This window comes from Juglans regia, chromosome 3 (assembly GCF_001411555.2).
Source record: "Juglans regia cultivar Chandler chromosome 3, Walnut 2.0, whole genome shotgun sequence".
In the NCBI taxonomy this organism is placed as follows: Eukaryota; Viridiplantae; Streptophyta; class Magnoliopsida; order Fagales; family Juglandaceae; genus Juglans; species Juglans regia.
The window spans coordinates 3,784,736-3,811,976 of record NC_049903.1 but is presented as its reverse complement, the minus strand read 5'-3'; the positions used below and the strand labels follow the sequence as shown (position 1 = coordinate 3,811,976).

General features: G+C 36.1%; 4 protein-coding genes across 6 annotated transcripts; 2 read left to right on the top strand and 2 right to left on the bottom strand.

Moving 5' to 3' along the window:
• The first annotated feature begins 1,637 nt into the window (after positions 1-1,637).
• LOC109005240 (UDP-N-acetylglucosamine--dolichyl-phosphate N-acetylglucosaminephosphotransferase-like) lies at positions 1,638-10,128 on the top strand. Its single transcript, XM_018984064.2, has 11 exons — positions 1,638-2,075; positions 5,331-5,418; positions 6,850-6,941; positions 7,044-7,162; positions 7,486-7,601; positions 7,675-7,802; positions 7,891-7,977; positions 8,710-8,770; positions 8,885-8,925; positions 9,026-9,146; positions 9,611-10,128. The coding sequence occupies exons 1-11, from the start codon at positions 1,720-1,722 to the stop codon at positions 9,668-9,670; spliced, it is 1,269 nt and encodes a 422-aa protein (XP_018839609.2). The 5' UTR covers positions 1,638-1,719; the 3' UTR covers positions 9,671-10,128.
• A 291-nt stretch (positions 10,129-10,419) lies between these two features.
• LOC109005239 (U4/U6 small nuclear ribonucleoprotein PRP4-like protein) lies at positions 10,420-14,846 on the bottom strand. Its single transcript, XM_035688494.1, has 6 exons — positions 14,576-14,846; positions 13,087-13,978; positions 12,061-12,514; positions 11,704-11,901; positions 11,496-11,577; positions 10,420-10,912 (listed from the first exon to the last, which is right to left on the bottom strand). The coding sequence occupies exons 2-6, from the start codon at positions 13,971-13,973 to the stop codon at positions 10,818-10,820; spliced, it is 1,716 nt and encodes a 571-aa protein (XP_035544387.1). The 5' UTR covers positions 13,974-13,978; positions 14,576-14,846; the 3' UTR covers positions 10,420-10,817.
• Positions 14,847-15,103: 257 nt separating this feature from the next.
• Positions 15,104-18,243, bottom strand: LOC109005242. 2 transcript variants are annotated; one of them, XM_035688491.1, is made up of 3 exons: positions 18,108-18,242; positions 17,846-17,931; positions 15,104-16,399 (listed from the first exon to the last, which is right to left on the bottom strand). In XM_035688491.1, exons 2-3 carry the CDS (start codon positions 17,928-17,930, stop codon positions 15,591-15,593), a joined length of 894 nt encoding a protein of 297 aa, XP_035544384.1. In that variant the 5' UTR covers position 17,931; positions 18,108-18,242; the 3' UTR covers positions 15,104-15,590. The 2 variants fall into 2 exon arrangements, with proteins under 2 accessions (XP_035544384.1, XP_018839612.2); XM_018984067.2 differs by having other exon boundaries at positions 17,846-18,243.
• A 1,150-nt stretch (positions 18,244-19,393) lies between these two features.
• On the top strand, positions 19,394-26,385 carry LOC109005241 (probable inactive purple acid phosphatase 16). Of its 2 annotated transcripts, none has more exons than XM_035688493.1 (5): positions 19,394-19,744; positions 23,914-24,138; positions 24,550-24,826; positions 25,159-25,327; positions 25,985-26,351. In XM_035688493.1, exons 1-5 carry the CDS (start codon positions 19,459-19,461, stop codon positions 26,195-26,197), a joined length of 1,170 nt encoding a protein of 389 aa, XP_035544386.1. In that variant the 5' UTR covers positions 19,394-19,458; the 3' UTR covers positions 26,198-26,351. The 2 variants fall into 2 exon arrangements, with proteins under 2 accessions (XP_035544386.1, XP_035544385.1); XM_035688492.1 differs by lacking the exon at positions 19,394-19,744 and adding an exon at positions 21,571-22,004 and having other exon boundaries at positions 25,985-26,385.
• The last annotated feature ends 856 nt before the right edge of the window (positions 26,386-27,241 follow it).

The following is a 27,241-nucleotide window of genomic DNA, read 5'->3' as shown; positions in this document are numbered from 1 at the left end:
TTTTTGCTTTTATGAAAACATAATATAAAGATGAAATTAAGGGTGGCACTACGGCCACTGTGGGATTCTCCAGACAAGGCAAACTGCCTTTTTAAAAAAAAAAAAAAATTCATACATTTTTTTACATTTTTTTTTTGTTAAGAAAAAAGTCACAACATCAATAGAAAAACACTTACTAAATCACTAAAAAGAAGAAAAAAAAAAAAAACTATCGGGAGAAAGGCTCGGGACCCATTATCGGGTCCCAAGCATTTATCTAGAGTAATGATAAGAGAAATCTCTTGAGAGAGAAAATTGAGCCAACTCCACCTATCCTGTATGAGAATTAATGTTAGGTATAAGTTATAAATATATAAGTCTTGAGTAAACAGTTCGTAAAAATATGGGTTTTAGTAAATTTTTTATATTTTTTGTGGTGTGATTTACTTTTTTATAAAGAGTATGTACGAGATTTGTGCATTTTAGAATACTAGTAGTGGAGTCAACAAAGTTAAATTTTAGTCAAATAATAGCTAAAGTGCAAAAGTGCAATAATGGGCTCAACAAATGAATAATAATTTTAACTTCAGATTATATCACTAGCTAAATTTGTTGAGCCAAAGGAGCTGACTAGATATTATTTTTAGATTAAAATATTATATTTTAGCTGCTTGCTTCTCTCCCGCCTAAGTAGAAATGCATTATTTTTTACTGCTTGCTTCTCTCCTAGGTCATTGTGATGACTTTTTGAATATGAATTTTCAAAATAATTCTCTCTCTCTCTCTCTCTCTCTATATATATATATATTAAAATTTAAAATCTTAACTACGATTCTCAGTTTTACAACACTTGCTAGCTCAACGAATACAATAGAATATATGCCTAAGGTAAAATGCGTATTAGTTTTCTAAGTAACAAAATTTCTAAGTAAAATAAATAAAAAAATATCCACTAGAATTAAAATAAAGAATTTACAAGAATAAATTACAATAATAATTCAAATAAATAAATAGTTTAAAATCAATATTTTAATAGAATAGTGAAAGATTTGTTGAACTTGTTATTTGATGTTGTTAAAAAGTGGCCAACTAAATTTGTTAAAATGAATTTTTTAGTCAAATTTTGACCAAAATTTGTTGAATTCACTACTAGTACTCTACGATTTGTATATATAATTGAGTACTGTGAGATATAATTATAAGTTATGCAAGAGTCCCTCACTCTATTTTTTAAAAAATGAGGTCTATTATTAAAAATTTAATTTTTTATATGAATTCTATATGAGAAGTGATATTCACAGTACGTAAATATTGAGTATTTTTTTTAAAAAAAAAAAGAATAAACATGAGATCATGAAAAAATTAAATTTTTAATAATAAAATCAACTTTTTCAAAAAAACAAAAATGACACTTCATAACTCATATCTATATCTAAGATTATTTATGTTATTTATACTCACTTCTTCTCAAAGGAGTGCAAGTATCGTTTCAGTGCATAATATTTCTTTCTTTAACGTATATAACAACCGGGTTTTCGGGGCGGGTCCCAACGATGATGTGGAGGGAACTTGACGATGTGGCAAGATTTGATTAGCCTTGTCGACGTAGGAGAAAATTTCCTATTCTGACCGTGTCAAAACGGAGTTTGAGAATCTAAAGAAGAGAAGAGAGATATACCGGCACAAAGGAACATTTCATATCCGAAGGATACTGAGTCAGATTTAGAGAGTGAGTCCGCCATGGCAGCTCGAAAGAGAGCTTCAGCAGACGCTTCCACAGAAGCTAAAGTCCAAGAAAAACCCAAATCCCAAGACTCCGTTCCAGCCGAGCCTCCAACTGCGCCCCTAAATTTAAAGTCGGGCTTCATTCTGAAGCTCTCGCTCTTGCTATTGGGTCCGTACTGTTACCTCATTTTCCACCACTATAATATTGACCGGGACCTCAAGAAGTCGATCCTCATAAATGCGGTGGTCAGCCTGGCGGGGGTCTTCGTCACTCTTAAGATGATCCCTGTGGCCTCCAAATACGTCCTTAGGCGCAATCTCTTTGGCTACGATATCAACAAAAGGGGTACCTATGCAGGCACACTCAGAGTGTGAGTGTTCTACTCTTTTTGTTCTTGTTGTTTGCGTTCGGTTTTTTACTGGACATAGGATCCGTCCGGGTGTTAGATTTTACTTGCAAGTCAAATTTTTCAGCTGGGTACGAGGTAGATTTGGTTTTTGATTGAAACTTCAACTGGGTTGGTGTTAGATTTGCTTTCGGAAGTGGATTTCTGTTGGATTCTTTATTTTAGCGTCAATATTAAGGATTTGGTTTTGGTATAACATTTCTTATCACTATTTGTATAAAGTGAGGTTGAATTCTCAACTTAGTTTTATGAGCCGATTGTTCTAGATCCCAAGTTTTGTGGATTGACCAAATTTTATTATTTTTTGATATTTTAATGCTTCTTTATTGAAAATTACATGAGAATCCTCACCCTTTCTTTGACTTGAATTTAATGTTTGTTAAAGTTCTTTAATTTAATAATTATCTTATAATTTCTTTTTGATAATTAATAAGAGAAATTTTATTCTAAGGAAATAGGCATAGCCCAAGTACACAGAATGTATACAAATGAGAACACCTACTTACTAGCTAAAACAGAATATAACTAAAGCAAAACATTACAATCATTCCCATTCCTTACAAGATTCTTCACCCAAAAGCTTAGAGTACTAAGAAAAAACTCCCTAAGTTCCCCTATAGAACGTGCACAATTATCAAAGCTCCTCCCATTCCACTCTAACCACAAACACCAAAGTAAGCACAGGGGGATCATCTTCAACACTGCAGTACTGTTACTTCTCCCCTCGATACCTTGCCAACAAGCAAAGTAATCCGCCACATGCATAGGCATCACCCATAAAATGCCAATCTTTGCAAAAATCTCATTCCACAACGATGTCGCCACCTGACAATGAAGAAAAAGATGGTCAATAGATTCACCATCCTTTTTACACATAAAACACCATTCAGTCATCAGAAAACCTCTCTTCCTCAAGTTGTCTGTAGTTAATATTTTCCCAAGGGACACCAGCCAGCAGAAGAAGGCAACCATACTAGGCACCTTGGCTCTCCAAATACTTTTCCAGGGATAGTCTTTGACCCCATGACTGGTTAACACCTTATAAAAAGAACTCACTGAAAACCTTGAATTAACTGTATGCGCCCACAGCAGACTTTCCTCCCTGTTCTGATCAAGCTTCATCTCATATAATCTTCCTAAAAAATCAGAAACTTCACCTACTTCCCAATCCTGCACGTCTCTAATAAATTCCACAGTCCAGCAAATCAAATTGTTAGAAAAGTGATAGGAATCAGCCACTGCAGCCCCCTTGTCTTTAGCAATCCTGAAAAGGTTAGGATAAACAATCTTAAAAGGTGAATCCCCACACCAGATGTCATGCCAAAAATAGATCTTTGCCCCATTCCCTAACTTGAATTTGGAATTCTTGACAAAGTCCCCCCATCCCAGCTGAATAGACTTCCACAAACCCACCCCAAACATTCCTCTAACTTCATTCGTGCACCAACTCCCCCACATCCTCCCATATTTAACATCCACAATATTTCTCCAAAATGCATTGCTCTCGTTATGGTATCTCCAAAGCCATTTCCCAAGTAAAGCTTTGTTGAAAAGTCTTTAAATTTCTCACTCCCAACCCTCTAGAAGAAACCGGAGGACAAACCTTTTTCCAACTCACCAAATGAAACTCTCTCTCCTCCTCATTACCATCCCACAGAAAATTCCTATAAATCCTCTCAGTACTTTTAGCAACCCCAACCGGATTGCCATTTACTAATATCGAAAATCTGGCTGTCGAAATACAATGTTTAATCCATGAACGCTACTTCTCACCAAAACCAAACCTCCCAAGTATGTATAGAAGAAAATCCCAATTGACATGGTTAAAAGCCTTTTCCATGTCCAATTTAACTAAAACTCCAGATTTACCCATTCTTATTCTACTTTCCAAGCATTCATTTGCAATTAGAACTGAGTCAAGAATTTGTCTTCCCCTCACAAATGCATTCTAAGACTTTGATATAATCTTGTCCATAACCACACTAATATGATTTGCTAACACTTTGGCAATGATTTTGTACACCCCATTTACCAAGCTAATAGGGCGAAAATCCTTCATCTCCACTGCACCCGCCTTTTTAGGAATGAGAGAAATGAATGTAGTATTAAGACTCTTCTCAAATTTCAGGAACGAGAGGAATTCACAAAAAACTTTCATAATGTCATCCTTCACGATGTCCCAACTTGCTTGGAAAAATGCCATGGAAAAACCATTCGGGCCCTGTGCCTTGTCCTTCGCCATACCTTTAACCACATCAAGAACAACTTCTTCCTCAGAAGTTCACTCCAACCAATCTGCACTCATTTGATCAATGGACTCAAACACCAGCCCATCTTACTTTGGTCTCCAGTTCTTCCGTAAAAAGCTTCTCATAATAACTCATAATGTGATCTTCAATCTCCCCAATATCGGTAAGAACATTCTCCCCATCACGAAGAACTTCAATAGCATTGAATCTACGATGAGAGTTTGCCATTTTGTGAAAGAATTTCAGTTATCGCCTTCCTTCAACCAAAGAATTTGGGATTTTTGCCTGCACGATATTTCCTCCATAAGAGAAAGCTTTTCAATTTCTGCATTCACCTCTTTTTTCTTCTCCTCCTCCTCATAGGAAATACCTCCCATAGTCTCCTTATCTTCTTGTGTCTCATCTCCTTTTTTAACAACCGGAATTTTTTTTTTTATTTTTATCGTTTAACAAAATTATATTGATGATAAGAATAGGCAAGAGCCCAAGTCAGGGGGAAATGCTAACCATGTTGTCGGCAATCGATGGCTTCAGGAGTTGGTAGTATACATTTGACAGGTCATAAGTAAGCAATCAGATTGTAATTGATTTTAATGGCATGAACATTCATGAGTTTCTTGTATCACTAGAATACCACTCCTAGGCATTGCTCTTGTATATGACCCGTGTACTTGGGCTTTTGCCTGTCGTTATGATCGATAAAAGCTTATTTACCGATAAAAAAAAGAGTAAGCAATCAGATTGTGATGGTGGATGTGTAACCTATAGGAGCAGAAATACTCCAAAGTTTGCCATGGGAAAATGCCATGTGCAAAGAAAAGCAATGAATATATCCATGTTTTGTTTTCTCTTCTTTTGTTTTCTTTTTCTGAACTTTTTTCTCTCCATTCCTTCATTAACCTTTATAGCTTAATGTATCTGTTTAAATTCTCTTATTAAACTTGATGACAGTACTTTGTAAATTTTTCAGGCCTGAGTCATTGGGTATTGTTGTTGGGATTGTTTTCTTGGTCTTGGCCATCGTATTCCAATATTTTAACTTCACGTCGGATTCCATTGTAAGTTCACTATCTTTCAGGAAGTTCCTGATTTATAGGTGTGACCTTTTGTATATCATCTTGTGTACTTGGGCTATGCCTATTCATTCATATCAATATACTCGTTTACTTATAAAAAAAAAAAAAGGAAGTTCCCAATTTATAAACTTGGACATAGATGAAATTAAAAATATAGATCTTCAAGTTATGGCGCTTTTTAATTATATACTTCAGTCATTGTTTCTTAAAACTTATATTTAGAAAATCTGTTAAAAGCTTACTAAATATCTATGGCTTTCATTTTATTAAATATCCGTTTTCATTTTGGGGGACATATGGCTTGCGTTGCAGTTCTCTATTTAGTTAATGATGGTGGCTAGTTGGTTGGTTATCAATGTGGGTGACTCACGAGGATGGTGGTTAGGTTAGGCTGGTGCTGTGGCGGTGATAAGGTTTTGGTGGCATCAAGGCAGCTATGGCTTTGAGGGAGAAGTTCATCAAACAGCATGGAGGATTATAATGTGAAGTGGGTTCTCTGCTGATTCTTGGTATGCCTATGGATTCACCTTTTAAGACCGTGCAGTTTGGATTCCAGTTATAGAAAGGACGGAGAGTTGTCTTGCAGGATGGAAGAAATTATGCTTTTTCTAGGGGTGGCTGGTTGACTCTCATGAAAAGTATGCTATCTAGTTTAGCCACATATTACCTAGGTAGAGCATAATGGTGAAATGGGTTTTTTAGCCTAGGATCTCCATGGTTGATGTTTCAATGGGTTTTAGTCAAGTAGTTGTATTAGGCACTGTTCTGTCATTTTCTCCTAATCTGACCATATTCAGTTATAGACCACTGTGGTCCACTCTGCCTCGTTTAGTTACACACAAATCATCTCAACTCATCTCATCTCATTTAATCATTACAACATTCCCAAACTCCCACACAAAATACAATAAACAATTCAATTTTTTCAAATCCCAAAACAAAAATAATATTAAAAAATTATATTCTAACAATATTTTATTCAACTTTTCAACTTTGATCTCATCTCATCTCATCTGTGTAACCAAACGAGGCCTTAAGTGACCTATAGGTGGTTCTCTATAAAATAGAGAATCTCTGGGTAAAACTTGTGAGGATCATATAATGCTTTATAGCAGCACTGATTGTTCTTCAGCTTCACTTAGCTTGAGAGAGTGGAAGTTCAGCCCTGATTTGCTTTTTCGTGTTGACTTCAAATAAATGGTCTTTTCTTTCTTTCTGTCTTTTTTTTTTTTTAATCTATCATTCTAAGTCAATATAGCTTGTAGTATCCTTTTGGTGATTATCAGGACTCCTCTTTGGATTGATTTTAAGCTCAAGGTAGCAGCTCATCATTTCCTTATTCCTAACATCGTGTTAACGTTGAAATGCTTAACTAGAAGAAAAGTTTATGTGTTTACCATACCAATGATGCAGTGGCTTGTTGAGTACAATGCAGCATTGGCATCCATCTGCTTTATGACATTACTTGGATTTGTTGATGATGTCCTTGATGTCCCCTGGAGAGTGTGAGTATGCAGTCATCTTGATCGGTTTGCTCAGCAAGCATTTGTTTCCACTACCATCTAGATTGTATTTCTTATGTGCTTCCTTGCGATTGTGAAGAGCAGGAAATTACTACTACCATCATTTGCTGCTCTTCCTTTGTTGATGGCTTATGCTGGGCATACAACTATTATAATTCCAAAGCCTCTCATTCCATATGTTGGCCTACAGATTCTCGATCTAGGTATGACTTGTGATGTAAAGAAATGATATGACAAAGAGATACACACTTTTGAAATATCTATGACTCTCTCTCTCTCTCTAAGGCTTTGGTAAACAAATAATCTGGGCCGAAGACAGGATCAGGAAAATCTACCTCTGCTTGTTGAAACGCATTCATGATTATGCACTTAACTTTAGCACTCCCACTACCTTCTGAGAAAAATTGCTATTTACTGTTTGATTGGGTTAAACAGTTTTCCATGAATTTGTAGATGATTTTAAATCCCAGTTCTTAATTGTTTAGTTGTTTATCCTTCGAGTCTGTCTTATCTTCTGTTGTCACAGGATGGATGTATAAACTATATATGGGGCTTTTGGCGGTTTTTTGCACAAACTCTATAAATATCCATGCTGGTTTAAATGGACTTGAAGTTGGGCAGACAGTTGTCATTGCATCTGCTGTAAGCATAAAGCCTGTAAACTAGTTGTATTATAACTCTGTTATAGAATTTGACACATTTTAGCAATTTGCAGATTTTGATACACAATATCATGCAAATTGGAGCATCTAAAGACCCTGAGTATAAGCAGGCCCATGCATTCTCGATTTATTTAGTTCAGCCCTTACTTGCAACATCACTGGGTTTACTTTCTTACAACTGGTAGTGATACCTTACAATTGCTTATGATCACTCTTCCTTAGAATTTAAGTAAATCTTCTTGACATTTTTATTGCCTTGCTTATGATAGGTACCCTTCTTCAGTTTTTGTTGGAGATACTTACACGTACTTTGCTGGGATGACCATGGCTGTAGTTGGGATTTTAGGCCATTTTAGGTGTGTTCACTTACAGTTCCTTGTAGGTGCTACTGCTGCTTCAGAAAGTTGGATCTTCTCTCTTTTTCCTTTCCTTGTTTTTTTACACCTACGTTACAATGTTTTCTATAATAAAATTAGGGAGTGGTCAAGAAAATTAAAATAAAAGTCAAATTTTCAATGTGGATTACGAATTTTTGCCATGCTTGTCTCTTCAGTGGCATCAAGTATGTCTTTTTCCCCCAGTTTCCTAGGAACCATGCACAGGGTGGGACTTTTGAATTTAAATATTTGCTCGTGTTGGAAAGGTGTGGTTGCAGTCTTACTTACAGAAGTGGACCTTAGGCACTGATTGGTGACAAGGTTTTGAAGTGATTTTTATTTATTTTTTTTTTTCCGATGAGTTTGAAGTGAAAATTTTCCAGTTGGGTGAGGGATTGAATTTTACCCCACCCCCCCCCAAAAAAGAAAAAAAAAACAAAGAGAAATCATTCCAGTTGATTTTCCTTCACCTAGTTAGGCTGTGTGACTAAGATTTAAATCATTATCCAATCTAAATCTCATTTGGTTGCTGATTCAATGTGCTATTTAGACTATCTTGGGATATTCTTTTTCCAGTTCTGCTGGATCAGTGCCACCTTCTTAGTGTCAATAACCATGATCAAATTTAAGTTCACTAAGCTTCAATAATGTATGTATTACCATGATTATTTGTTCTCTATTAATGTTGTCTTTTTCAAATCTCTGATACAGTGAAACACTCCTGATTTTCTTTGCTCCTCAAGTTTTGAACTTCCTCTTATCGCTACCTCAGGTTTGGTCCAATAAACTCCCCTGACCCCACCCCTCCTAAAGGAGGGCAAAAAACCTATTGATAGTTTAGAATTCTGCTGGATAAAAGGCTCTAACCTAGTTTATTTTTTCTCAGCTTTCTGGTTTGGTTCCATGTCCACGACATCGTCTCCCTAGGTAGCTTCACGTGTCCTTTGTATTTATTCTCTATGACCTGCCAGAGACGTCTTATGTGAAAAGTTTTCATTATATACGGCATATCTGTTTCACTTGTCAGGTTTGATTCTAAGACTGGACTGCTGACCGGGACAAATGATGGGACGCTTGTTAATTTTACTTTGAGACTACTTGGCAGGATGTCGGAAAACTCACTATGCATTGTTCTTCTCGTTTTCCAGGTGATTTGTTGATATTTTGCATATGTGCACATTTTTATCATACGTAATCTTCAAATGTTAAGAGCTCAAGCCTCAATCACCTCAATATGTGTGTTATACGCAATCAGAAGTTTGACCATCAGTTCTTGCCTTGAAAATCTTTCTAAATCTGAGTTCATGATAATAAGTCATATGACTTCTCTTTAGGCCCGATGCAGGAAGACCTATCTAAATCTTGCCAATCCAATTAGCATGTTTGGCTTCTTAAGTTTCCTATTTCGAATATGTCGGCTCAGTTGACACAACCATGCTGCTGTAATTAGGCTTCGTATTTTTTATTGAGTTATGATTAGGTCTCCACTACAAACAAAAGACCATTTTGTTCTATTTCAATTACTACTAGTGCTTTATAAATTGATTGACTTACTGGTGATGAAGCTGACTGGATTCCACTCCACTCGTGTAATTTTATCCATGTTGAACAGGCCATTGCATGCTTTCTCTGTTTCTTGCTGAGGCATTTCCTTGCTGGTTGGTACAAATGAGGTGGCAACGTCAAAGAGATGGTCTTCTGGTTGTAATAATTAACCTAAGGAACTCTGCTTCCTTGGTGTTGTATGATATGACCTCCTGCTTTCAAGAGTTATTAAAATACCAAAATTACTGGAGTACGTCTTTCACCTGGAGCACACAAATCCCCGTACGGTTTGGACATTTTTGAAGATCATGCCGAGTAAGATTAATTTACAGTTACTTTTTATATTGTAACCCATCAGGAGGAGAGAACCGATTGCCCCATGTTCTCTTCCTGGAAAGCCAAGACACAGTAAAAGACCATGTTACTGCTGACATGTCACCACTATATTTTTGTTATATGATTATTGTCGATTAGTTAATATACTTTTATGGTTTAAAACTAAGGATTATAGACTATGATTAGTGATGCAACCATTTGTTATAATTGATGCAGAAATTCTTGCCTAGTTGACATGGTTTTTTTCCCTTTCTTTTTGGGAATGTATGCTCATGTGTATGAATGGCAGGCCTTTCAAGAATAAATGGGACCCTTTTAACAATTTGCTTGCCCTTTTAGAGTTAGTTTGTGTATGACCAACATTTTCGCTGGGTAAGAATGGATTCATAAAGCACCAATTAACTGATTTATTTTGCAACACCAATGCTTGAGCTGACTGTAGACGAGTCTGCAGTTTCAATCAAACGCTGTTGTTCCTTCATGTATTACCCCATATGGCTCTATATCTTCTATTAAGACATTTATGTACATCAATACGTGTAAAGAAACCTTCAATTTTTGCTCAGCAACCAGCAATCCGGTATCGGTGTAAAGAACAGAGGAAAAAGCAAAATATAGTTTTCAAGTTTCAACACTGCAGAGGGTTCCTGCTATTTTCTTACTCGATGATTTCATGACTATAACTGAGAAGATAAGTTACACAAAGTATCAGACTGTCAGCATGTTTCCTCTGAAAATTATTTGCAACCAATTATCCTAGTATGATCAGTATTTGAAAACAGAAAGGTGGATAAAACCAAACTCAGGAAAATGCATCTGATGCATCACTGATACTAGAGGCAATACCAAAAGCTTCTCATTTTCCATAAAGCATATCTCTCGTAATTCAAAGTGTAACTCCATAATAGGATCCACCAGCATTTATCATCTTCAGCAACCTAGTCAACATCCATAGCGTGTTCCTTCTCATTGCTACTGCTAGACCACAGTTTAATCGTCCGATCATGTGATACGGTTGCTATGTAACGCCCATCTGCCATAGATGATACAGCTATGTTACTCTGATTTGAATGACTAATTGTTATTCAAATGTTACTGAAAGTAACGAAACCATCAACAAAGCTGCATTTAAATGCAGGAAATTTACTTTTTTGATAGAACAATAAATATACTTGGGGATAATCCGAGCATTTTTCTTTTTCAATAACAACGTATCATCACCAATAAGGGAGACTAACCCAGCACGTGAAAATACCCTACCTCGTTGTCACAGGTAAACCCAGGAAATGATTAAATAACTTAAGCTGACATGGTACATTAATTTTTTTGAAAACCTACCATTTTGTAGAATAAACTAAGCCCACAAAAAGTATGACCTGTAGTATTTTAGATTATAAAATATGATGACAACAATGCTAGATATAATATGCAAGTGTAAAACATGAATACATTGAAAATAAAGCTACCCAAATACTAGAAGATATAAGGCAATTGGAGGGGGAGGGCACCTCCACTTCCCTCCATTTATCAATGTCTTCAGATCCTTAAACAAGTGAAAATGGGAAAAGAAAACAGAATCTTGGCATATGCTTAACATTCTACAGTTAGGAACTTACCTCCAACAACATCTAGAGATGTGACTTTCGCTTCATGTCCAGCAAGTGTCTTCACAGGCTTAAAATCCCGAGCTGACCAAATCTAAAAAATATACACCCAGGATGAAATGATAAGTAAACGGCATAGGAACCGGAAAAAAGAAATACAAATAAAAGGTTAAGCTTCAATTTGCACATATGAATCATGGTGATCAGAAAGGAACTGCACCTTAGCTGTCATATCATAGGAAGCAGTTACCAAGAAATATCCTTCCTGAGGCTCAAATTTTACTTCAGAAATTAGGTTGGAATGCGCTGGGATTGTATACAAAGACTTCTTCTTTCTCAGATCCCAGACTCGACAGGTATTGTCTTCACCCCCAGTCGCTAAATGGTAGCCATTGGGAGAGAAGCTAATTCCCAGAACCTGAAAAAGTAGATTAAGGTTGCATATAATTGAGTCAGTTAAACATGCATGTACAGTACTTATATATATATAACACTGCAACCCACCCACACCCCTCCCTTTCTTGCCGGGGCTAAACAAGGAAAAACAGTAAAAAAGAAGATGAGTTTCAAGTCTCACTGGCTTGACGTGGCCTTCTAAGGCGAGAATACTTCTGCCTGTTCGAAGGTCCCAAACACGAGCAAGTGCATCAAGTCCACAAGATGCTGCTAATGATCCATCGTGGTGGAATGCTATCCCATAGACGCTCCTACTGTGACCTTCTTGAAGAAGCAACTCCTCACCAGTATCTACATCCCATAATCTCCATGTCTTATCAAAGCTAGCAGTGCCCAAGTACTTCCCTGATGGATGGAAAGAAATGCGTGCAAGACGGTCCAGATGGCCCTCAAATGTCCTCAAGAGAGATCCTTCAGTGTTCCACAACTTTGCAGTCCGGTCAGCAGAGGCAGTAGCAAGATGGTCATGCACAGGAGAGAATGCAACATCAGTAGCACGCTCTGTGTGTCCCTTCAACGTAGACACCTTTTTCACTTGAGGCATGCTCCACAACTTACCAACTCCACTTAAAGAGCTGACAGAAGCAGCAATGTGAGGAATCTCATTAGTTTTATGTACCATTTTAGTTGGTAGCACATAAAATTTTCTGATATCATGTATATGTCCTGTGTACTTGGGCTATGCTTATTGTCATTAATAAAGTTTCTTTTTTACTGATAAAAAAAGTCTTCTGATACCATAATATAAGGGCATCCATATAATATATTTCACTGCTAACCAAACACCTAATTAGAAGTTTGCAATGGAGATTATTTTATGACATTCCTCAACTAGTGTTAATTCCTATACCCTATGAAAGGGGAGGGCTAATACTGAGGACTTGATATCATGTACTCTTTTAAACCAATCATAATAAGTTAAACAGCAGAAGTGGCAATAAAGTGTTAACCAACAAGAAAGTTCTCGAAATTCACCAGATTTGCATTACAGACACATACAAGTTTCTGCACTAGGCTGCCAATTGAAACTTAATTAGGAATGAGGAGGGAGATTAGGTCCCTTAAAATTCAACACTTTGACCAGAAAGGACAAAACAAATGTTTTTTGGGGCATTTTTTTTGGGGAGAGAGAGAGAGAGAGAGAGACCTCGTAGCAAGCAGTTTTCCATCCCGTGAAAATGAACAACCACAAAGTGGCCGGTCATCCCCAATCTCACTGCAGTCAAGCACCAAATTCTCTGATTGCTTCAGAGCCCAATCCATCTCAGCATCCACATCCTCATCTGGATCATCCCTTTTCCTCTGAGCGCGTTGAATACGCAAAGCTGCCCTCACAAGAGAGTACTTTGCAATGTTGACTCTAGCATCCAAGAGAGACTTTGTGCCTTCAGTATAAAAGGGGTACTGAACAATTTCTTCCTCAGCATCCACTTTTGGAGCAGAAGCTGCAGCCTCTTCCTCCTCATGAGCTCTCATCAGCTTTTCCAGCTGCCCTTCAGCATCTAGTTTTGCCATAATTGACCGCAACCTCTCGCGTCTTTCCATCTCTCTTTCTCCAAAAAGGGTCATAGGTTCACCAAGCTTGCGAAGACGTGTTCGGACAGCCATGTCATTAGTAGGAACCGCTAGAGCTTTAGCTCGCCGCTTCATCAAAAGCTCTTGAATTGCCTTTTCCTGCCTCTCCCTTATAAATCTGCTCTCTTCTGATACCTCATACTCCCCAGTTGAACCAGTTGCAGTTCGGTTTGGGCCCAAGTCATCATGGTCTGAATCTGAGTCACTCATTCTCACCTCACCATTTTGTGAAACAGGTGGCCTTAGAACAGGAGGGCGGACGGGGAGAGGTGCCAACGGGCGGGGCACAGGAGGAGGAATGGGAGCAATGGTAGGAGGCACAACCACAGGAGGAACTATTGGTTGGATTGGTTGGACTGGAGCAGCGTTAACAGCAGAAACAACAGTTTGACCATCAGGGGCCAAATCAGAAACCTCTTCAGGAGAAGTTGATGCAGGTACTTCTTCGTCGATTTCCATGGTACCTAGTCACAGAAAAATCAAAATAAAAATCAAAGGTTTAATAAAAAAAGGAGCTTATACAGTAAAATCAGAACTCCATTTCTCCGTTATTTGTTATGACTTCTTACCATCATTGAAGAAAAATACAAAGGAAAATAAAAATATACGTTCACTTGAACCAGTTCTAATGACATACACCCAAGCATAAAAAAATCAACCTCAGCATTTAAAAATCTAGAATATAATTAAACAACTTCTGTAGGTTTTAATGGGTCTATTCCATCAGCCATTATAAAGATCATAAAAGTAGACAAACAACTAATATTTCAATCAGGCAAATTAACAAACAAGTGGTGTTCCGGATAACAGCCCGAGAATAACGCCACCTACGATTTATTTTCCAACGTTCTCTACTACCATTTCTTCATTCCCTCTTCTTGCGATATGTTAATCATAACGAAAAGAGTGACAAGATTAAGAAAAAAGCCCAAAAGTGTCCACAATTTCTCGCTAACCAAACAGAAAACAGAGCTTCGAAACCCACAACTGAAACGGGAGAAAAGTAGAAAAATGTTCGTTCTAAGTGTGAACATTGGTAAGAAGAGATAAAGAGGACGTACCTCTTGCGGAGTCGAGGTGTTATCACCAAGAGAAAATGGGTAGTTTCTCTTGTGAAGAAGCTCGAACCTTTCGAGGATTAAGCAACAGCTTCTGATTTCAGGATTCGTAAGGAATTTTAACGAAAAAGAGATGCGGCACTTCTGGCTTAAAAATCAGGCAGGCTCTTTTTCTCTTCTACCGAGTGGTAAGCCGCATGTGTTTCGCTTGTGCTGTGTCCTGGAAATATGATCCAGTACGAAAATTGGGATTTTTCCTTCTTCTTTTTCAGTTTCTTAGTTTTTTTTAATTATAAGCTTTATATCTGAGAATTTTCCATTAAAAATTATAATAAATATATTCCATTAAAAAAGGCATTAGAATAATTATTTCAATGCTCTAACTACATTTTTTTTATAAAAATAAATTAAAAAATTAATATAATTTGACGTAATACGTTAAATTGTAAAATTATTTTTATTGTAAAGTAAATCTATCGTATTATACGTGTAGATTTATTTTTGTGTGATCTTGTATATGTAGCATGTCTCTTCAATGAAATATTCACAACATTCTGAACATTAGGATAGTCATTCTCAATATTCTCAATATTTTCAGAACTTCCATCAATACTTCAAAATTCTCTCACCATCATCGAATACAGTATACTCAACACCAGCATTAGGATTCTTACATACACCGCAACGCATTTATGAGAACCAAGTTTATCGAACTAACATAGTAGTAATGCATGTCCCAACGGCACGAGCCATGTTCAAAATCTGCAATATCTTCCCGAACAAACTACAAAATGCAGAGCTTAAACCGAGCATGGAGAGGACTTGGCTGAGAGTATATCACGCTATTACACGCTATCCTTCATGCAGATAACCAAGAATATTATAACAAACTCAACAATATATTATATACTCCAAAGCTTCACAATATTAACTTCTCCCAACTCCATGGATTTCCAGCTCTGCTGAATCCGTAGTGTAGCAGCAAAAGCTAGGCAGTTTTTTTTTTTTTCCTGAGTAGTCATTCATAAGCAAAATTTATGGTCCTCCTTCCCCTACCATTTTTCCCCCCACGACCCATTTGATAGTCATTTCCATGAAACCTTGAAGTTTTATACCTTGACATGTACCGATCAGAGACTTCTTTCCTCCTGCTATTGTCATCCCACATTCCCCCATATCCACCGGCTCTTTCACCTTTCACATTATCCGACTCATTATAATTTTTCTCCCACTCATTACACTTACTTTTCCACTGATTCCATCCCCATGAATCATTCTGATTACTTCCCCATCCATTATCTTCCATGGCCTCATTCCTCTGACCGTAATTATGTTCCCAAGGATTATTGTTGTTATCCACGACTTGGTTACAATCCCCATATCCGGGATGCCGAGCTAAGTCAGTGGCTTCTCTTAAGTCCTCTTCAGCTTCTCCCCATCCAGTGCAAGGAAATGACTGGTTCAAGAGCAGGGAATCACCAAGAACCGCAGCCTTCTCATCTTCATCTTCATCTTCCTCGAAAGGAGCCTTGGGCTCCTGTTCCAAGTCCAAAAGTAATTCAGGATCTATGTCGGAGTTCCAATCTACTTCTTCAATATACATATCCGGGTCAGGCAATGATATGTCACACGGAAGGCCATTAATCTCTGCCCAAAATCTGAATTTTGCATTGTGAAATGCCTCTGCACCAGCAGAGTCATTCCATTGAACCACATTGTCATAGAGGTACATACACTTCTTGGTTTCCAGGAGCTTTCTCCATGGAACCGAACCAATTAATGTGCAGAATTTCTTCTCCCATGGAGGCACAGACGACTGCCAAGTATCTGAAAAAAAAAAGGAACAAAAGGAACAAAAGGAAAGTTCAATCATGCAGGCAAGGATAATCCATTAATTTCAAGTAAGAAAAAGAATCAGCAGTATGCAGCTCCTAAAAGATAATATCAGAGTTGACAAGAATAGAAAGAGATTCGAAAAATACAGAAAAGATCTCCCCAAGTCATTGGAACCTTATAGTAAATCACCATATGCAGGGGGTTCGACCCCTTGAACCATGGTAAAGCATCCAGTGTGCGTAAGTTCACCATTCACAGATTCCATGTTCACCAGCATCATTTGCCAATTTTTGGAGCACTTTCCACATCATTGAATCTCTTTTTTCAAAATTGACATCCAATAAACATATCTGTACTTTTCTATCATCTTATGCTCCCCAAATGAGGCAACTTTTTGTGTGTGCGTACAGGAGAGCGAGAAACTAGCAGAAAATGACAATAGAAGGATTAGGTAAAATATTAGAAAAGGCAATGTGAGGAAACTCCTTTTGTACAGCTTTTTTTTCCCCCTTAGAAGTAACACCTTTAATACAATTAACAAAATCCCTTCACAGATTCCATGTTCACCAGCACCATTTGCCATTTTTGGAGCACTTTTCCAGAATCACTTATGTCAAAATCAACATCCAATGTGCATATCCATACTTGTTAATCTTAAATTCCTCATACGAGGCAACTCTTTTTATACAACTAGCACAACTCCTTCACAGATTCCATGTTTATAAGTCATTTACCATTTCTGGTGCACTTTCCCCATCATTGAATCATATTTTCAAAATCAACATCCAATATGCATATCCATACTTGTTAATCTTATGCTCCCCATATCATGGTGAGCCACAAACTCAAACATGATACCAAGTAACCCATCCAAAATCTGAACATCCCTTCAACACATCTCGAATCAAGATTCATCACTAATAGATGCAACTTTTGTTATATACCAATTAGATTATAAGATACTTCAGTCGCATCTGAAATTGTGTTTATATAGATTATAAAATATTTCAGATCATAAACAAATAAAGTCTCACAGCCAAAAACTTCAACAACACCCCAACTTCAAGAAGGGAGCATCACGATACATGCGATGTAACAACACCTCCAACATCCAATATCGAATCTCCATAATCAAGAAGCAAACGAGACGAAAAGCTCAATACTTAATGATCATAAGAAACCGCCTTGATCATAAACCGTCCCAAATTCTGCAGGAAAGACGTTATATCATGACCCAAAACCTGACAACTACACACGTACATACACACGGAGGCGGCTATATAAAGTTCTGAGAAGAAGAACAAGAAAACCCACTTTGTTGAAGCAAAATTCATTAGAGACGAACCATTTATAAAGAAAACAAAAAACTAATTTTTCCTCTAATATCCAGGAAAAAAACATAATGAAGAATTATAAAAACCTACATAGGAAACATACCCACAGGTGGCTTCCAGTTCTGTGATCTTGTGCCCTGAGTTTCTTTATGATGAACTCCACCTTGCTGTTTTCTCCAACGACCCATACTTAAACAGGTAAACCCAAAGACAAACACGCGCAAAGACCAAACAAAAGAACCCAGAAAAGTGAAGCAAGAGAAAAAGAAAAAAGTCAGAAACTGGGTTTGGAGCAGCAAACAGAGACGGAATCTGCAATTTTCAGATTTTGCAGGGAAAATAGCAGGTGGGTTTGTGGCTAATACCGCAGGCGTGGTCTGATCCGGCAAGGAGTCGCAGACTTTAAGCAATTGAGGAATTCCCATAAAAGTGATGAGGGATAGGGAACCGTCCGAGGTTATTGATACGTGTGATGCAAGCATATTAGTTCAAAGAAAAAATTATTCGTTTCGTCGTCGGTTTTTTATTTTTAAAGCTTATCCTTTGATTTCATCATTTCAAATTTCAATTACATCAATTAATGTCAAATATTCAAGTGATTTTATCAATTATTTATTTAATTAGCAGAAGCAAAAAATCCTTTAGACAAATAATGTTTAGAATAAAAATAAATATTTTCTTTTTTAAACAAGTAGTTTACATTTTTCCCCCTTGACTTTTAGACAAATCAAGATTATTGCATCGACTGCTCATATCGCGTTAGAATTTTGACACTTTATGTTAAAAAAATAAAAAGAAAGAATTTGACACATTAGAATGATAGAAGAAGGCACGTCCCTTCTAATCTAAGGATTTCGATTTCGACAAACCTTGCAAATATCGATTTGCTTTTTCTAAGTTTTAACAAAAGTATAAAAGGTAGGACAAGACAAGAAATAGGATTTATTTATTTAATTATTTTTTGAAATCATTCTTGCCAAATTTTATTTAGATTCGAAAAGTATTTCATCTTATCTTATTTTATTATTATAATTTTTTTAAATTTATACATAAAATATAATAAATAATTTAATTTTTTTAAATTTCAATTTAATTTTTTAAAAATTTAAAAATAATAATAATATAAAAAAATAATATATATTTTTTAATTTTTAATTTTTAAAATTATATCATCTCAATTTATCTCTAATCTAAACCGACGGTTTAAACGTGAGGTAGCGTTTAAGATAAAGGTCTTGCAATAATATTAATAACATTAAGGTTGAGTTTTGATATTAAAGTGAGTTAAATTGAATTGAATTAAGATGATAAAATATTATTAGAATATTATTTTTTAATATTATTATTATTTTAAAATTTAAAAAAATTAAATTATTTATTATATTTTATATTAAAATTTAAAAAAATTATAATAATAAATTAAAATAAATTAATGATCCAAACGAAACCTAAAATTATCAAAGCACGATATACTTCCCCTTTTGTATTCGCTGGAGCATTGGCTACAAGAGACAAGTAATAGCATCCTAACCTATATGATATTTAATTTTTCGAAAAAAAAAAGGGTAGGGGAAAGTGTTTGGATGTGACTGATCAACAGATTACTTACCAAACCCCTTAAAATGGCCACGTAAGCTGCCTACCCCGTCATCCCGTTCGCTGATACCCCCGTTGCGCAACCTTTCTCTGTTCTACGAGAGGCTACGTACGACGACGATGGTGAGGTTCCCAAGTCCGTTGAAGATGATGTTCTCCATCGCTCGCTTCTCTCTCTACTTCCAGTTCGTCTTCCTTAGCTTGCAGGGATTCGACGATCACCGAGTGCTCGCCCTACCAAAGACGTCGGAAAATTCATCACTTCAAATGCGTCCGGGTGTGCCTTTCAAGATCGCTCTCTTCGCGGACCTGCATTTCGGGGAAGCCGAGTCCACCGACTGGGGACCGGGCCAGGACGTGAACTCTACAAGAGTCATGAATACTGTACTGGACGATGAAACTCCAGGTAAAATCTTGATCTTTTATCAACTCTGTAGAGTTCAAACAAATGGACGATTGAATAACTCTGTTTCCGATGAGGTCTATAGTGAGGAATAATTTCATATCATACGTGGATACAATTTTAGATATGTTTATAAAAAATAAATATATTATTTTTTATAGAATTGATTTTATGAGATAAATTAAGTCATGAATTTATTCATAATATAGAAATTATCACAAGATTAATAGAATCCACACTATTTATCTTGTGATAAGGATCAGAAGAAAAAAATACTTGATTACATATGAGAAAAGAGATTGATGAATAATCTCATATTGTCTGTAGATAAGATCTTAGACATATTTATAAAAAATGAACAATCTTATATTATAAAATCGATTTTATGAGATGAATTAGGCCCGTAAATTTATTCGGCGACTCGAGTCACATAATATGCGACGCTTTTTTCTAATTTCGGCTAGATTTATTTACATGAGTTGATCATATTATATAGCTGTGAGTAATGAATCTTACTGGCGGCTATGGAGTTCATGTTCTTGATCGTCGTTAATATTCAGATTTTCAACCATAAGTTTCCCCATTTACAACTAGAGGTGTCAATATGTGACACGACCTATTAATCCAACACGAACACGACATGATAAAAGCGGATTAGGGTTTACCCTTAACGGGTTCGGGTCAAAACGGGTTGACCCGTTAAGACACGATAGCTTAACGGGTTGATAACGGGTCAATCCGTTATGACCCGTTAAGAAAGTTAAAATTACAATTATATCCTTATACCTAAAAAATAAAATTGTTAGGCTTTTAATTTCGATATTTTTATTGTTTAGATTGTAATTTTGGACTTGTAGTTAGTTTTATATTTTTTTATAGATATTGTGATTTTAACATTTATATAAAATTATGCTAAACTTAACTAGATTAAAAAGGTTAATTTTGAGTTTGTTTCAATCCATTTACATAAATAGGTCAAAACGGGTTGACACGATATGACCCGTTATGTTATTGAGTCGTGTTAGGGTTTGAAATTTTGACACGATAAACTTAACGGGTCAGGTTAGGATTGACTTTTACAATATAATATACATATCTTGACACGATACGAATACAATCCGTTAACACGATTTGACACTCCTATTTACAACGCCGCCATGGAACGCAATGCAGAAACATATATAGTGGGCGGGGTAGGTAGATAAGAAAAAGATCGACCGCTGTTCATGGGCGGGCATATATATAATTATTTCTCGAAGACTTGTACATAGTGCATAGGGTTAACGTCAACTGTATATAGTACGACGATTATTTTCTTCCTTCCATCAATCTCCCTCTCCCCCTTCGTGTCAAAGGCGTTAACCCATGAGCTCCTTTTATTATTCCTAGTTCAGGAGAGAGAAGGTCTGGTTTCGGACGCAAATTTAATGGTTCAATTCTTCGAGTACTTTGTAATAAGGCCTACAATTTTATGACATCATCAATATCAAGCCGACAGCATTAAACTAACGTATTGAAATTAGAACAGATTTAAATATACAAAACATCTCATCATTATAATTTTTTTAAATTTTTATATAATATTAAAAAATTATATTTTAATAATATTTTATTTTATTTTTAATAATATATCTATCCAAACTCATCCTTGAGATATGTTGTTTTTAAGATTCACGAGTTGAATTCGAATTGACACGAGACATAAAAAGTTGAAAATTATTATCAGTGAACAAATTATTAAGATCGATTCGTAGAAGGCACGCAAGAGGAGCACATGAAAACACGAATCATTGACGTAATTGCAACAGCTTCCTAATTGGTACAAAAAAAAAAAAACCAAAGAATATACCCAAATCCTCACGTGTCATTTCAGCGTTCTTCCCACCCACAAATTCACTGTTCACAATACCTACCGCAACCGTCATCTGGTCGACAGCAACAACCCATCCCTGCTCTTTTCTCTGCTCTCCGACTATGGAGATCGGCTTCCCAACCCCAGACAAGTTCACGATCTTCTTCTTCGCCTGCTTCTCTCTCTGCTTCCACTTCATACTGGCCGTCGGATTCAAACACCAAGAAGTGATTGCCTTACCGACGAGGCCGAATAAGTACAAGAACCTCCAAATGCGGGCGGGGGCACCCTTCAAAATCGCTATCTTTTCTGACCTGCATTTTGGAGAGAACGCCTGGACGGACTGGGGGCCTCGCCAGGACGTCAACTCTGTAAAGGTCATGAATACTGTTCTGGACGATGAAAATCCAGGTAATTTTAATATCATTTCTACTACCTCTCATGACAAGAGAGTCACATATTTTCAAGATAATAGTTCACATTTTATTTTATTTTTAACAATGTACCATTTGATTGCCCCTTCAGTCAATTTTTTGTTTTCTATTAATAATTACAATGTCATGTGTATTGAAAAATGCTTCTCACTATTCACTGCCTCACACCCGCATCCAAGGAAAAATTCCTCACAGAAAAACACCTCACACCCTATAAAAAAGTTGTAGGTGTGGGTGTAGGAGTAAATAGTAGCTGATGAGTAGAATTGTTCACGTGTATTTTATCAATTTATTTTCTAAAATTTACTTTTGATCGCTCACAAAGCAGTCGGTGTAAGGGGGAGGTTGTCTGGCATCACAATTCTGGGACAATTGAACTTAAAAACTAGTTCATGTGCGTCCTAGTGAGGTGCCCATACCAGAATTAGGGAGTTAAAATGGTTATATTGTTCCTTTCAAAAACAATTTTTGATCGGTAAACAAGATTTTATTGATCAAAATTGTTCCTTTCAGAATTAGTATATTCAACATTTCATTTCTAAGTTGTGAATGGAGAGAAGAGAGAAAAAAATACAAAATTTCTTTTTTGGGAGCTCAAGAAAAAATGGATAAAAGTCGTGTAGAAAAGAAAAGGAGAACAAGAAAAGACTAACAATGGTCTGAAGAGAATAGAAAAATGTCATATGTTATGAATTTTTTTTTTGCTAGATAAAAATCTTTTTCATTTTTGAGTTTTAAAAACTTTTTGATGTGGTGCACATGGATTGAAAGAAATGGTCGATGTTTTGAAAATAGGGAACGCTCTCCGATAGTTTTAGGGCCTTTTTCTATCACACTTTGTTGCTTTGGGCTTCTTCTATTGTATTGAATGGAGGGAATTTTAATGACTTTTATGCTACTTTCCGCAGCGTGTAGTTTGTAACTAGGCTTTTTCTTGTATACTTCATATGTACTTGGACATTGCCTTTTTACGTGGATTAATAAAAAATTTTACTTATAAAAAAAAAAAAAAAAAACTTTTTGAGGTCAAAGTTTTAGATTTTTTTAAGAAAAATTTAAATTTGGAAAAGATTTGGGGCTAAAATTTGGATTTTAGGATAAGTCTAAATATATGGATTTTTAAATTTATAAAAAATATGTTACTGTAGATTTATTGGTAGTTATTTTTTAAACTTTTGAGGGACAAGAAAAAATTTTATATGATCACACTCTTAAATCACTACTCTTCACCTTGGAACGCACTGGTCTCCCTGTTTGTTTCTCTGGGGTTGATCTACTCTTGCAACCAGGACATTCTATAAAGATGATTATCTCTTAAGAGGAGCACCCTTTTTAGTTCCCTTTGGAAGGATTTCAATATGTTTTGTTAGACCTCCTTATTTCTGCACCTGCAACTTAGTGTGGGTTAGCTCTTCAACATGTTGTTCTTGTTCTTTCTAAGTCGGCTCATTTACCTGGTCCCTCTTCGTTAGCCCACAGGAGCAGAAAAGGTATCAAGGCATGCTGGTGCCACTTAGACATAAATGATTTTCATTTCCCATTTCTAACAACTTGCCTTTGGAATAGATTCTTGAATTTTTCAGGAAAAATAAGAATCATCCAAAGGCATGAGAACTCTATGAATTAGTTATTGACCTTTTGAGTTAATGTGTTTTTTTTCCCTCTAAATACTACATGTAGGAATCTTAATACAGTCTTAATCTTCCATCTAACACTGTACTAGCATGCTGCCAACAGTTTATCGCATGATGACTATCTCCTGTGGTAGATCTCAAGTTCATTCTGTTCGTGTTATTGATATTTCGATTCCTTCATTTTGTTTGTACATTTGTTTGTTTTTTTTCTTTTGGTTGGTTTAAAATTCTAATGAATTGATTGTAGAGCAGATTTTGTTATATACCTTGGAGATGTCATTACGGCAAATAATATACTAATTGCAAATGCCAGCTTGTATTGGGATCAGGCAATCTCTCCAACAAAATCCAGGTGTATTCCATGGGCCAGTGTGTTTGGAAACCATGACGACGCACTGTTTGAATGGCCAATGGAATGGTTTTCAGCCCCTGGAATTCCTCGACTTATTTGCCCAGAAGCGAACTCAACACATTCAGGTTAGCATGAAGTTTGAAATATTGAGTAAATAAGATTGGCAACCAGTCATCACTAGTAACAGGAATGGAGCCTTGGGTTGTCTGTGTTTCCTAGAATTATGGTTTGTTTTCATTGTTTCAGGCATCTGCCTATCAGTGCTGGCCTATTCATGCAGGCAATTATAAAGAATATGGGAAGTACAGAAGCAAATGATTAACCCCCTTTAAGTTGGATATACATTCCACTTTTTAAGTTGTTTTATATAATCCATGATCATAGCTGCAAAACACTGTAGCTTTTCTAGTCTAGAGTAATTAATATAAAAAGTGATATCATGTTAATATGCAGCTATGTCGATATTATCTCATGGGGGAAGGAATTAAAAGAATTTGATCTTATCTTGTCTCTAATGTGGCCATAATATTTGGCAGGAGCAGAAGCATGTAGCTTCAGAGGCACACATCGTCTGGAGTTGATGAAACACGAGATTGACCATAATGCACTATCTTTTTCCAAAAATGGTCCTAAAGAACTTTGGCCTAGTGTATCAAACTATGTTCTCCAAGTCTCATCATCAGACGGTCCAAAGTCACCAGTGGTGTACCTGTACTTTTTAGATTCTGGCGGTGGGTCCTACCCAGAAGTTATATCAAGTGCCCAAGCAGATTGGTTCCAGCATAAATCTGAAGAGATCAACCCTGACTCAAGGTACGTGGAAGAATACAAACACGACTCTCTTTTGAACTTGCTTTCAGTGAACCTTATTACTGCAGAACACAATATTTTGGAAAAAAGATTTAAATATATAAATTATACTTCATTGTGTTAAATGGTTCCAAAGAAAAAGGAAACAAAGCATAGAAGACCAGGAACCTTGGTGATGTTTTTGCTTTAAGAGAGAATGAAAAAGAAAAAATAATTTATTGTGGCGAACTGTTGTAATTGACTATGCTGAGGTTCACCGATTAGATAGAATATATTCTGATTTTATTGATATGTTTGCTCCATTTCTTGTCCATCGAATTAATTATATCTGACAGAGTGCCTGAGCTAATATTCTGGCACATTCCAAGTCAAGCATACAAGAAGGTTGCTCCATGGTTTGGAATACACCAGCCCTGCGTGGGCTTAATTAACAAGGAAGGTGTTGCTGCTCAAGAAGCTGAATTGGGTATCATGAAACTTCTTACTAAAAGGCCTTCAGTCAAGGTAAATGTTGTTTATGCGTAGATGGTACCATAATCATTTTTGAGCTCTACAACAATGAAATCCTGATATGTGGCTTTGGACTGATGGACATAAACGGGTTCATGCTGAGTTTTTTTTTTTTTTTGATGAAGAGCAGAGAATCACCTGTCCACGAGTGATCCCGTCCCGATTATATTAATAAACTCTCACTTATGGCAGAGGAAAACCGTGGTTACATACCAATACCTGGCGTTACAATATAAAAAATTCCGAAACCAGATATTTAAAAAAACCTAGTATTTCTAGAGAAAATAAAACAAAACAAATCCTCACCTGCAAAAAAACCATTAGCACAAGAAGCATATACAATAAGATATAACCAAACCAACACAACAACCAAATAGAAACAAAATTCTTAATTCTGACAGCACCTCAAAGAAGGTAACCCAAGTTTATCCAACCGAAGTAAACCTCGAGGGATCCTAGGCAATTCTCCAACTATATTCCATTCCATATTAAGACCAGCTGCCCCACTCCGAGCCAACCAGTCAGCAACTTTATTACCTTCCCTATAAACATGCCTAACTGTGCAAACCATCGAATCCATAAGAGCAAGAGTATCCCTAACTGTGCAAATCATGCTGAGTTGTTTCCCTGTTTCCCTTTTCATTGTGGCAGGCAATATTTGTTGGACACAACCATGGATTGGACTGGTGTTGCCCCAGTGAGAAACTCTGGCTGTGCTTTGCAAGACATACTGGTTATGGTGGCTATGGAGACTGGGCTAGAGGAGCTAGAATTCTAGAAATCACCCAGAAGCCCTTCTCGGTTAAATCTTGGATAAGGATGGAGGACAATGTAGTACACAGTAGAGTCGTCTTAAGTCCTTAAGTCCTATATTACCTTGTGTACAAATATACAAAGGAAGATAAGCCAATTTGCGTGTGTGTATATGCATTTTAGAGTGATGTGACATTTTTAACTATTCAATTGTATGTTGGGCTTGTTTGTTTTCGGAGATGAGATGAATTGAGATAAAAGTTGAAAGTTGAATAAAATATTGTTAAAATATATTTTTTTAATATTATTATTTTTTTATTTAAAAAAGTTGAATTGTTATTTTTTTTGTGTGTGAATTTAAAAAAGTTGTAATAATTAGATGAGATGAGATGAAAAGTTTTGTGAAAGTGAACGATGCCTAATTAAAAATTAATCTTTTAAAGCCACATTACCCCTCATTTATGTCATTATGAAATAAAATTTAAATATTGTCATTAGGTTAAAGTTTAAATCATTAAAGTTTACAATTAAAATTAGAAGGTAATATCTAATATATTTAATCAAGCTACTGATTTTCATAAAATTAGAAGTGTTCTAGTTTTCCAAATGTGTCATTTTTTCCCAACTTATGCATTTTTAGTTTTTACCCAATACATTCATAAATGCTATTGAATTAAAAGAAATTAAAGAGTCTATTCATGTGGACTTTTCATGACTAAGGTTATGTCGACACACCATATAAATGGTTATTAGTCTCTCTCTTCACTCGGGCAAAGTTTATAAAGTTTCTCATCATTAGGTAGAAACAAAAAATCAAAGAGGATAGAAGATTGAGTTTGCTCAACCAGAATTCCCTTTTTATCTCTTCCCTATATCGAGGCTCTGTACAGGAAATATGATTTCTCCTATCCAGAAGCTGCTCTCTGAACTCTGAAGTGCATCTCCATGGTATTGTTTCTCTCTGTAATAGGTGTCTTTTCTTTCTGTGTAAACTTTATCATCTTAAAGACTTCATGCACCGACCATGGCCTATAGCATCATGGCTCCGCCGTTCTCCATACTTAGAGATAAGATTAATAAAAGAAAAAATATGAAAGAATACTAAATGAGCATTCTAGAAGTAAGCATCATAATAATAATACTCCAAATTTTCTA

Coding starts and splice junctions, on each gene's coding strand:
- LOC109005240 (XM_018984064.2), top strand. CDS start 1,720: ATGGCAGCTCGAAAGAGAGCTTCAGCAGACGCTTCCACAGAAGCTAAA. Junction 7,602..7,674: donor CAGTTGTCATTGCATCTGCT/GTAAGCATAAAG, acceptor AGCAATTTGCAG/ATTTTGATACACAATATCAT. Junction 7,978..8,709: donor GGGATTTTAGGCCATTTTAG/GTGTGTTCACTT, acceptor TCTCTGATACAG/TGAAACACTCCTGATTTTCT.
- LOC109005239 (XM_035688494.1), bottom strand. CDS start 13,973: ATGGAAATCGACGAAGAAGTACCTGCATCAACTTCTCCTGAAGAGGTT. Junction 11,902..12,060: donor TAGAAGGCCACGTCAAGCCA/GTGAGACTTGAA, acceptor CTACTTTTTCAG/GTTCTGGGAATTAGCTTCTC. Junction 10,913..11,495: donor ATCTCTAGATGTTGTTGGAG/GTAAGTTCCTAA, acceptor CATCTATGGCAG/ATGGGCGTTACATAGCAACC.
- LOC109005241 (XM_035688492.1), top strand. CDS start 21,716: ATGGAGATCGGCTTCCCAACCCCAGACAAGTTCACGATCTTCTTCTTC. Junction 24,139..24,549: donor AGCGAACTCAACACATTCAG/GTTAGCATGAAG, acceptor AATATTTGGCAG/GAGCAGAAGCATGTAGCTTC. Junction 24,827..25,158: donor GAGATCAACCCTGACTCAAG/GTACGTGGAAGA, acceptor TATATCTGACAG/AGTGCCTGAGCTAATATTCT.
- LOC109005242 (XM_018984067.2), bottom strand. CDS start 18,224: ATGCTTGCATCACACGTATCAATAACCTCGGACGGTTCCCTATCCCTC. Junction 16,400..17,845: donor GAACTGGAAGCCACCTGTGG/GTATGTTTCCTA, acceptor TTTTTTTTTCAG/ATACTTGGCAGTCGTCTGTG.